Source organism: Capsicum annuum, chromosome 2 (genome assembly GCF_002878395.1).
Source record: "Capsicum annuum cultivar UCD-10X-F1 chromosome 2, UCD10Xv1.1, whole genome shotgun sequence".
Taxonomy (NCBI): Eukaryota; Viridiplantae; Streptophyta; class Magnoliopsida; order Solanales; family Solanaceae; genus Capsicum; species Capsicum annuum.
This window is the reverse complement of record NC_061112.1, coordinates 23,550,658-23,563,008: the sequence shown is the minus strand read 5'-3', so window position 1 is coordinate 23,563,008 and position 12,351 is coordinate 23,550,658. Positions and strand designations below refer to the sequence as shown.

Genomic DNA, 12,351 nt, shown 5'->3' with positions numbered 1-12,351 from the left:
GAAGAGTTATAAAACATCTCATAAATCAATACATAATGTGGTGGTATCAACTCTTGCCCCATAGAGCATGACTTGTTGTTTTATGGTCCTTAGGCTGAGTCTTACCTCAAAGACAAGAGTTATAGAGCATTTTATAAGTAAAAAATACAATGTGTTAGTGTTGACTCTTGCCCAATATTGACAATTCTTGGGATTAGTCATGTCTCTAAGGCGAGAGTTGTAGAACATCTCATAAATAAAGACATAACGTGGTAGTGTCAACTCTTGTCCGTGGAGCGTAATTTGTTATTTGAAAGTCCTTGAGCTAATTCTTACCTTTAAGGCAAGAGTTGTATAATATCTCATAAATAAAGACATAATATGGTAGTTTCAACTCTTTCCCGTGAGGCATGATTTGTAGTTTGAAGGTCTTTAAGATAAGTCTTGCCTCTAAGGCAAGAGTTGTCTCTTAAATCAAGACATAAAGTGGTAGTGTCAACTCTTGCCCGTTGGGCATAATTTTTAGTTTGAAAGTCCTTGAGCTAAGTCTTGCCTCTAAGACAATAGTTGTAGGACATCTCATAAATAAAACATAACGTGGTAGAGTCAACTTTTGCCCGTGCGACATAAATTGTTATTTGAAAATCCCTGAGCTAAGTCTTGCCTCTAAGGTAAGAGTTATAGAACATCTCATAAATCAAAACACAATGTGATAGTGTCAACTCTTGCGTATGAAACATAACTTGTTGCTTGAATATCATAAGTCTTGCATCTACAATGTGGTAGTGTCAACTTTTACCCATAAAAGGTATCTTGTTATTTGAAAGTTATAAGTCTTACCTTTATAATGTGATAGTGTCAACTTTTACTCATGAGATGTAACTTGATTGAAAGAAATCAAAGAAAAGAACAAAAATAATAAAAATTGAGAAAAAAAATTAAAAAATTAAAATTAAAGAAAATATAGAAGTTGAGAGAGAAGGAGAAAAAAATAAAGATAAAGACCGAGAAAATTTTTAAAAGAAAAAAGGAAATAAAAAATAAAAAATAAAAATCAAATAAAAAAAATTCTTTTATAAAATTAGACGTTGAGAGGATTAAAGAAAAAAAAATAAGGGTTGAATTTTTTTTTTAAAAAAGAGGAAATAAAAAATTAAAGTATAATAAAAAATAAAAAACATTGAAAGGAGAAAGGAGAAAAAAGTAATGGTTGAGAAAAAATCAAAAATAAAAAAAAAAGAAAAGAAATAAATATCAAAATAAAATTAAAAAGAGAAAAAAATAAAAATTGAAAGATGAATAAGTATGAAATTATCATCCATTATGGTAATATTTATATAATTTACTCCATTAATTATGAATAATTTTGTGTGAAAATATATCACTTAGAGTTTGTTTGGATAGGATTAAAAAAATAATTTTTCAACTTAAGTGGTTAAAAGCTTAAAATAAGTGCTTATAAATTAAGCAGATAATAAGTGCTTGGATAAAAGTGCTGAAACTGAAATTTTTTTTTGATGTGTTTGGTAAACAAGTGATGTTAAACACTTTTTTATTGTTAAAATGACTTAAATGTCCTTAAAGTGAGGTGAATTATTTATAATTTTTAATTCTAAAATAAATTTTTTGAACAAACCTCCGATGTAATAATGGATTCGATGAAAACAAAGAAGAAAGATGAAGAGGAAATTATAGGGAACAAATGAAGCGAAGCGACAAAGAGAAAAAGAAAAAAAAACTATAGATTTAAGGCTACACGTTTAGGATATTATTGGAATTGAAGGAAAATATAAGGGATAAAAAGAAAAATATTTTGGTCAAACCTAAAAGAATTTTAATCTAAAAAACAAAAAGTTGGGATACCCAACTTCTCACTTTTAATTTTTTTTAATCAATTTTTAGCTTTTTTTTAAACACTTTATAATTTTATCAAACACCTTAAAAAGTTAAAAAAAAATTAAAAGCTGATTTGATCATATTTTAATTCTATCCAAACCGACTCTTAACAGTTAAAAGCTATTTTTATGATTTTTTTTTTATTTGAGATCAAATCTTGAAAGCTACTTATTTTGGGCTATTAATGTAATTTCTCCGTCTTTCTCGTTCCTGCCGGCCGGGTCATCCATAAAAAGTTGTTTTTGAATGTTAAGACGTTGTTAAAAAAAAAAAAAAAGAATGTTAAGACATCTCTAATCCTGCCGTTTTATACTGTTGTTTGGTGGCGTCACTATCTTCTCAAAAATCACTGGTCAGACTAACGGGTGTCTCCCATGGCGGCGGCGGCGGCTTGTACAGTTCACAGTTTGTCCCGACCCCGTGTAGCCTCCACATCCCAATGTGTCCCAACTCTCTCTCTACCCAACAATAAAACTATCAGTTTTCCCCTAAGTACAAGATACAGAAGCAACACTGCTACTTCCAAAGTCACCTTCTCGCCATTTTCGACGAGAGCAGCAAAGAGTGACAGTAGTGATAAAAGGAAAGAAGAGAAGCAGCAAGTGTTGGAAGAAGAAGAAGAGGAGGTTGAAGAGGAGCTGCCATGGATACAAGAGAAAGCATTGGACCTGGTTGAATTTACTGGTTCTGTGACTCAGGCGATTCCTGGTCCCAGGGTTGGCCGTAGCTCCTTCCCATGGATTCTTGCGGTGCCCTTGACTTACTTTGGCTTCACTTTTGTCATCGCCTTTGTTAAAACCGTCCGCAAGTTCAATTCACCCCGGGAGAAGCGTCGAAAATTGGTCCCACTTTCCACCTCAGACTCTCTCCTTCTTTACAAGATTTAGTCATCCAATTATCACTTCTTTTTTATTTTACAATACTGGCTATCGTTAGTTCAATTCTACCTGGATGTGCATATGTATATAATGTTTGGGGAAGCATTTTAGAACCTCTTGGAGGCATTCAATATTTGTTAAGATACATAGACGTGCATTTCCACCATTTGCCCTTCACATTTTAAATTACCTCTTACTGTCCTCTCCATACTCATGAGTTTTAACTGCTTGGTTTTTGGAAAATTAGTACTACGACAACAACAACATACCATGGGTCCCACAAGTGAGCTTTGGCGAGGGTAAAGTGTACGTAGACCTTACCACTACCTCGGGGAGGTAGAGAGACTGTTTCCGAAAGACCCTAGGCTCAAGTGTAGCAAATCTAGATACAAAGAAGAGGAAAACAGTAAAGAAAATATGGCAACTAACAAGGGACTAGTATAAAATCTACCGGACAAACAATAATCGGCCATAAAACAATGCGATAATCAAAACACAATAAACAATAACAATGATAGATATATACGGCTAGACTCTAAGCTAACATGCTATGATGCATGACAAAACTCTTACCCGACTTACCTTCTACTCTAATACATGTCCTCCACATCCCCTATCTAAGGTGATGTTCTTAGTAACCTGAATATGCGCCATTTTCTATCTAATCACCTCGCCTCTTGCACCTCCTCACCGAGGTGTCTGAACCTCACCTCATCATATGTCCAAACCATCTCAATCTCGCTTCTCTCATCTTATCTACCACGGAGGTCACTCCCACCTTATCTCGAATAACCTCATTCTTGGTTGTATCACACCTAGTATGTCCACACATTCATCTCAACATCCTCATTTCAGCGACATGCATTTTCTGAGCATGAGAATTTTTGCCTGGTCAATACTCCGTCCTATATAGCAACGTCAATCTAACCCACCATTTTATAAAACTTACCTTTAAGGTTCGGTGGTATCTTTTTATCACACAAGACTTCGGAAGCCATCCTCCACTTCATCCATGCCGCACCAATATGATGAGTGACGTCACCTTCTATGACCCCACTACCCTGTATAATAGAGCCAAATATTTGAAACAATTGCTCTTGGGGAGAGCATGTGTGCCCAGATGTACTTCCACGCCTTCCTCATGCAACCCAACCCTTCACTGAAATTGCACTCCAAATCTATGTTGCTCGGACTTTCAAGAAAGTTATTGGGTGTGTCCCAAATCTTTCAAAAGTAGTGCATTTTTGAAAGATCCGACACAGGTGTGGTAACATTTTTGGAGAGTCCGAGCAACTTAGCTCCAAATTATCTGGTTTGGTCCTGCTCAACTAAAATCCTTTAGCTTCCCGAGTTTGTCTCCATACCTCTAACCTATCATTCACGCCTCTACGCGTCTCATCAATCAGTGCTATGTCATCTGCAAATAACATACACCACGACACTTTATCTTGGATGTACCATGTCAATACACCCATTACTGCAGCGAAGAGGAAAGGACTAAGGGGTGATCCTTGGTGCAAAATGTTTCGAGTCTACTCCTACCGTGCTAACCCGTGTCTTAGCTCCATCATACATGTTCTTATCGTCCAAATGTAAGCCATTGGTACACCTTTAGCCTCCAGGCATCTCCAAATTGGTACACCTCTAGTCTCCAGGCATCTCCAAAAACTTTCCTCGAAACTTTGTCACATGCCTTCTCAATGTCAATGAACACCATATGCAAATCCCGCTTCTTTTCCCGGTGTTGCTCCATCTGTCTCCTCACCAGATGGATAGCTTCCGTAGTAGATCGCCCGACATAAATTCAAACTGGTTCTCGGATATGGACACACCCCTCCTCATCCTCATCTACATCACTTGCTCCTAAATTTTCACAGTGTGACTTTACAACGTGATACACTTGTAATTGTTACAATTCTGGATTTGGCCCTTATCGTTGTACAACGGAATCATTGTACTCCGCTTCTATTCTTCGGGCATCTTAGCCATCTTAAAAATGACCTTGAACAACTCAGTCAACCACTCCATATCTGCCCTACTAAGCTCTTCCAAAACTCCACCGGGATCTCATCAGGTCCAGTCGCTCTCCCCTACTCATCTTACTAATAGCGCGCATGGCTTCATCAACCGTAATACAACCACAATATCCAAAATCCCCATGTCTCTCAGAGCGTTCCAAATTTCCCGGCACAATAGCTCTATCACCTACTTCATTCAATTAAAAATGGACATTTATGGTCAAACTCTTGATGAGTGTCCTTGAAAGCAAAATGTTGATTGTAATAGAAAGGACTAAATTTGAAGCTATTGTAAGGAATAGAAAAATTATATACAAACATTTTCTGAAAAGAAAGGAAGATGTTCATATCCATCTAGTTATTTTGCTCCATATCTACCTGACGAAACTGGTCTATATGTCCTTTTCCAGTGTTGATGACAGAAATGAAATGCTAGGCTATTCTGATGCACATATATTCTTAGCTATGTTGCTCGGACTCTCCAAAATTGTTGCCCCACCGTTGTCAGATTCTCCAAAATGCACTACTTTCTGCGTATCCGACACACAGTGGTCGACATTTGTCGACATTTTTGAATAGTCCGAGCAACATAGATTCTTTGTATTTTCTTGAAGTTTATTGAACTTGTTGAATATAGTACTGCAAATCTGAAGTTTCTTATTAGCAGTTTACCTGCTGTGCAGATATCTGTGTGTGCCCTAATATCATGGTTTAAGAATGTAATGTGTGAATATGAACAACTTGTCTTATTGTCGAACATGGTCATTTTGTAGAAGGGGAAGTATTATGCGTTTCTTGATGAACAGCCTGACAAGTACAATCTTTTAGGTTAACAAAAATGCTGAGCTATGCAAGACAATTGATGAGTTTTTTGAGAAAGGAAAAGACAATGTTGAGCCTGCAACTTTGAAGGAACTGGCCCAAAAGGTATGATGTGTTGTCCGTAATGCTATCTTTAGTTTAATTTGACTTGTCATCAAGCGAATTCTCCTTCTCCTTGGTACAACATTTAGCTTTCCTTGGTTTTAGCATTAGGCTTTTAAAATTTCGTTTCTTCCTTGTATGTTTAGGATTCGGAGTTATGTCTTATCTACTGTGAAATACAGATCTCACACAGATACTGCCTGAGCTGGTTTAGAACATTATTTTGGTTTAAGCATAAGAATATTACATTTTAACTAATGTACTATTGTCAATTAGATGCTTCTAGGTCATAAACTTGTAGCTAGTTTGCCTCTCTACATGGTCATGGAGAGACAACTTTGATCAATTTTTTTTGTGGAACTACATCAGAGGTGTATTCCAGTAATCATTACAAATAGTAGTCAGAAATGCAAGACCTACTACCTATCTACTCATAAGAAGTATAGGAGCAGAGAGGGTAATCAACCAGGGACAACAACAACAAACCCAGTGTATTCCCATAAAGTGGGGTCTGGGGAGGGTAAAATGTACGTAGTCCATACCGCTACCTCCAAAGAAGTAGAGAGACTGTTTCCGATAGACCCCCGGCTCCAGGTAGTGAATAGTAACCAAAGCGTAGTGAAGCATGATGGATGGCATAACATAAAAAGGACTAAGACATACTAAAATAAAAATAAAATAAAGTAAAAATCCGAGCAATACTAAATAAGATAAATAGGCGCAATAAATAAGAGATAAGCTATAGGGCATCCAGAATACGACACTCCCCTAGTAGTAACAAACATTCATAGACCAGGGACACCTGGGCCTCCTGACTAGTGGCTCCTACCTACTTGCTACAACTCATGTACTCATCCTAGCCTTCTACCCTTATCCGCAACCTCCACGCCTTCCTATCTAGGGTCATGTTCTCGGTAAGCTGCAGCTGCTCCATATCGTGTCTAATCACTTCCCTCTAGTACTTCTTCAGCCTACCTCTCCTCCTCCTGAAACCCTCCAACACTATCCTCTCACACCTGCGGACTGGGGCATCCATATCCCTCCTCATCACATGCCCAAACCATCTCAACCTTCCTTCCCGCATTTTATCCTCCATGGAAGCCACTCCCACCTTCTCTCGGACAGTCTCATTCCTAACTCTATCCCCTCTAGTAAGACCACACATCCAACGCAACATTCTCATTTCTGCCACCTTCATTTTCTAAATGTGGGAGTTCTTGACTGGCCAACACTTTGCTCCAATCAGGGAGAGCTGGAAAATTGTCCCGGCAAGCATATGGTGGACCACTTGGAGGAAGAGGAACCAGGGGTGTTCTGAAGATAAATCCTGTACTTTCCAGAAGCTAAGGATGAACTGTTTAGTGCACTTTTACTTTTGGTGTAAACATGAATATCCTTTAGAAGTTGAGGACACTTCTTGTGTCTAGCAAGCGAAGACTTCATGTATGTTCCTTGGCATAGTTCACCTGATACCCCTTAGATTGATGAAAATCTGCCATTGTTTATCAGCCATTTTGTTTTTTGAGATAACCGTTTATAGCCACTTTACAGTGTAAGAAAAGATGATTTATCATCTCAGCCTCGACTCCACAAAAAAAGGCATCTGGAGCACAGATCAATGCCCCTTTTCATAAGATTATCTTGAGTCAAAGAAGCCTGTTTTGCCAAACGCCATGTAAAGCATGCTACCTTTAATGAGATTTTTACTTCCCATATCATCTTCCCAGGCCAGCCTCCAGGTTGTATGTGTGAACTAAGAAGTAAGCAGTCCTATACTGATTTGGCAGAAAATCTGTCCTGCCTGTCTTTAGTCCAGACTAAGCTGTCCCCCCTTGTATTAAAATCTTGATACTGCTCAAGGGTGCAACAATTTGTCCACCTCCCAGTTGTTTAGGAGTCTTCTAAATCTAAACTTTCACGCTGGATTGTCCCTTACCTCCATGATTGTAGATCTTTTCTGTAAGTTCAAATTGTATAACACAGGAAATCTAGCCTTCAAAATTTGTTGACCAATCCAGTTATTTTCCCAGAATAAGGTCTTCCTTCCATTGCCTACTTTAATTATAGAATTACTATGATCTTGGGCCACAAATTCCTGATAAATCTCCATAAGCTAGTTCCATATGGATGTATCCTTTCTTCTTTCCAGAAGTTCTCCACCTCATATGCTGTTTTGTTAATTTCTTTCCACATGGTTGCTCATCAAAAACAAATCTCCATATCCATTCAAACCAGAGACTATGGTTGTGTACTTTCAAGTTCCTAATCCCCAGGCCACCTCCCTTCTTGCTAGCTATTACTGCATCCCATTTTTTTACTAAGTGCTTGTTGTTATCACAGTTTCCTTGCCAAAGGAAATTTCTTCTGATAGCATCCAGTTTGCTCTGAACATTGTCTAACATGGGATATTGGGACATCATATAAGTTGGTAGGGAATCAAGTGCACTGTTAATGAGTGTCACCCTCCCGCCTAAAGATAAATATTGGCTCTTCTAATGACAAACTTCCTCTCACATTTTTCCATCATCGAATTCTATATGCCCTTTGGTTTGGTCTAAGCTCCTAGGGGCATGCCTAGATAAATGGTAGACGATTCTCCTTTACTACCACCTACTTTGACCAATTGTTCAACACAAGCCAGGAGAATAACATTTTGGATCTATACATATTTGTGAATGATAGAAATTGTAGTTATACTCTTAGAATTAGGACATCATAAGTAAAGGATGCCATAAAAAATATGTGAATTAGAAAGCTCTTGGCCCAGATAGTATTACTATAGAGGTATGAAAGTGCCTTGGAGGTGTAAGACTGGAATGGCTCACCAAGCTATTCAATGCTATACTAAGAAGTGGTAGGATGCACATTGAGTGGAGAAAGAGCACCATGGTTCCGATTTATAAGAATAAAGGAGATATTCAAAGTTTTGCAAATTGTTGCGGCATTAGACTCACGAGTCATACGATGAAACACTGGGAAAGTGTTATAGTATATAGACTTAGAAGCGCAACAAGAGTAAAAGAGAACCAATTTGGATTATGCCTGGTGGATTGAACATGGAGGCTATATTCTTACTAAGAAGATTGATTGAAATCTTTCACAGGAAAAAAAAGAAAGACTTACCCATAGTGTTTATTATCTACAGAAAGGATATGATAAAGTACCATGCAAGGTCCTTTGGTAGGTGATGTAGAATAAATGAATTCATATTTAGTGGTAGGCGATATAAAGAAGTTACCCATAATAGTGGGTTTACATCTGTGATGTATATTGAGTTCCTACTTGTTTACCCTAGTTATGGATAAGATAACCACGACAATACAAAAGGAGGTTCCATGGTGTATGTTATTTGCTAAGTACATGCATTACCTGTTTAGTCATGAGAGAGAAGTTGAGTTGAGACTAGATGGGATTGCATGCCAAAAGGAAACAATTTAGATATTTAGGCTCGTTATTTCTATGGAATGATGATTAACATGTTATTCATAAGATTAAAATTGGATGGTTGAAATGGAGAAGTGCTACCAGGGTGTTATGTGAGAGAAGGATACGTACCAAAGTGAAAGGTAGTTATATAGAACAGCTACAAGACCGGCTATGTTGTACTGTAGTGAATGTTTGGCTACTAAACTCCAACATATCCACAAGAAAAGATGAATGATGCAGAGATGCCGATGCTAAGATGGATGTGCGGTCATACCATATTAGATAGTGTTTGAAATGCCCACATTCTATGGAAAGTGCATGTAGCACACATCGAGAATAAAACAAAGGAAGGTCTGTTGAGATGATTTGGAATGTAACAGTCCGTAGGTGAAACTATGGTAAGTAAAGGTATTAAAATGGGTCGGGTTAAACCTAATATTACATGGAAGGAACTGATCTCCAGAGAACTGCAATTGCTTGGCATCTATGAGAAATATTGGAGAAAAAAATATTATTGGATTATTATATCTAAATTATTACATGGAGACTATTTATAGACACGACATTATTTGTATATGTGAGAATTAATGGAGAAAAATATCATTGAATTGTGTGTTTACATAATTACAGTGAGACCCTATTTATAGAAACTAGTACAGTCCTTTTTCAAGTAGGATTTTTATATATTCCTATTTCTACTCATATTCTAACACTCCCCCTCAAACTGGTGCATACAAATCATATGTACCTAGATTGTTATAAATGTTATTAATACAACGACCGGTGAGGGACTTGGTGAAGATATATGCAAGTTGATCACATGACTTCACAAATTTTGTAAAAATATCTCCTGAGAGTATCTTTTCTCTCTCAAAATGACAATTAATCTCTATGTGTTTAGTCCTCTCATGAAACACTGGATTTGATGCAATATGAAGGGCTGCTTGATTATAACACACAAGTTCTATCTTACCGGTTTCTTCGAATTTTAATTCTCTCAGCAACTATTTGATCCAAACTAGCTCACAAGTTGCTATAGCAATTGCTCGATATTATGCTTCCGCATTAGATCGAGCAACCTTACTCTGTTTCTTACTCTTCCAAGACACCAAATTACCTCCTACTAAAACACAATATCCGGAGGTAGAACGTCTATCAGAGGGTGATCCTGCCCAATCAACTTCTATGTATCCAATGGTATGCTCGTGACCCCGATCCTCAAAGAGTAGTCCTTTACCTGGAGCTGACTTTATATATCGTAGAATACGAACAACTGCATCCCAATGACTTATCACAGGGGGAAGTCATAAACTGACTTACAACACTCATAGGAAAGGATATGTCAGGTCTAGTCACTGTGAGATAATTCAACTTTCCAACTAACCACCTATACCTTTCAGGATCACTGAGTGGCTCCCCCTGTCCTGGTAGAAGTTTAGCATTTGGATCCATAGAAGCGTCAATGGGTCTACATCCCATCATTCCCGTCTCCTTAAGAATGTCTAAGGCATACTTCCGTTGAGAAATAACAATACCTGATCTGGACTGAGCAACCTCAATACCTAGAAAATATTTTAGTCTGCCGAGATCTTTGGTTTGAAAATGATGAAAGAGATGTTGCTTCAATTTAGTGATACCATCTTCATCATTGCCGGTGATAACGATATCATTACCATAAACCACCAGATAAATACATAGATTTGGTTGAGAATGTCGATAAAACACTGAGTGATCAGCTCCACTATGAATCATGCCAAACTGCTGAATTACTGTGCTGAATTTCCCAAACCAAGCTTGAGAGGACTGTTTCAGACCATAGAGTGACCTGTGCAATCGACATACAAGGCTAATAGACTCCCCCTAGCAACAAAACCAGGTGGTTGCTCTATATAGACTTCTTCCTCAAAATCACCATGCAGAAAAACATACTTAATATCCAACTGATAAAAAGGCCAATGACGAACGACAACAATGGATAGGAAAAGATGGACAGATGCTATTTTAGCCAATAGAGAGAAAGTGTCACTATAATCAAGCTCAAATATTTGCGTGTATCCTTTGGCAACAAGGCGAGCCTTAAGTCGATCAACCTGATCGTCTGGACCAACTTTGACTGCATAAACCCAATGGCAACCACCAGTAAATTTACCTGCAGGAAGGGAAACAAGCTCCCAAGTACCACTTGCATGTAAAATAGACATCTTATCTATCATAGCCTGCTTCCATCCTGAATGAGAAAGTGCTTCACCTATAGTCTTAGGGATGGAAATAAAGGACAAAGATGATACAAAAGCATAATGGGGTGATGATAAATGATGATAACTCAAGAAAGTGTAGTGTGGGTTAGCATTACGAGTGGAATGCATACCTTTTTGAAGTGCAATTGATTGTCTAGGAGAAGGTAAGTCCGCAGTAGGAGCACTGTCTGGCGCATGACATGAATCATATGGGACTAATGGTGGACGCAGACGACGATAATAAGTCAGAAGTGGTGGCACTGCAGCTGGAGACGTAGAAGTAACCGTTGATTCCGTAAAGGTTGGTTCGGGTAAGTCTGGAGAGACGAGTAAGACTAAGGATGGTGCGGGTAAGATTGGAGATACGGGTAAAATCTCAGAGATATCAGGATGATCAGAAGATATATAGTAAGGTTGAGATTCAAAAAAAGTGACATCGGCGGACATAATGTCACGACGAAGATCCGGTGAATAACAATGATACCTTTTTTGAAATCGAGAGTAACTAAGGAAGACACATTTGAGAGCACGAGGGGTTAATTTTTCTTTTCCAGGGGCTAAATTATGAATAAAGCATGTGCTCCCAAAGACACGAGGGGGGATAGAGTAGAGATGTGACTGTGGAAACAATATAGAATGGGGAACCTTAGATGATGGCATTTTATTAATTAGATAGCAAGATGTGAGGTCTGTATCGCCTCAAAAATGCAGCGGAACACGGGATTCAATGAGAAGAGTGCGAGCAGTCTAAAAAAAATGCCTATTTTTCCATTTTGCTGAGGGGTGTAGGGACAAGATGTCTAATGAATAATTCGTTGCTGAAACTGAGAGGATAAGTATTCGAAGACATTATCACTATGAAAGTACGAATAGAAACACCAAATTGAGTTTGTATTTCAGCACAAAAACTTTTGAATATACAAAATATCTCAGAATGATCTTTCATTAAGAAAACCTAAGTACATCTTAAAAAATCATCAATGAAACTAACAA

General features: G+C 37.8%; 1 protein-coding gene across 1 annotated transcript in view; it reads left to right on the top strand.

Moving 5' to 3' along the window:
• The first annotated feature begins 2,021 nt into the window (after positions 1 to 2,021).
• LOC107857626 overlaps positions 2,022 to 12,351 on the top strand; it is a 31,245-nt gene continuing 20,915 nt past the window's right edge. Inside the window, exons 1-2 of the mRNA XM_016702481.2 lie at positions 2,022 to 2,717; positions 5,600 to 5,698. Coding sequence (XP_016557967.1) covers positions 2,250 to 2,717; positions 5,600 to 5,698 — 567 coding nt within the window. The 5' untranslated portion in view covers positions 2,022 to 2,249. The remainder of the gene's footprint in view (positions 2,718 to 5,599; positions 5,699 to 12,351) is intronic.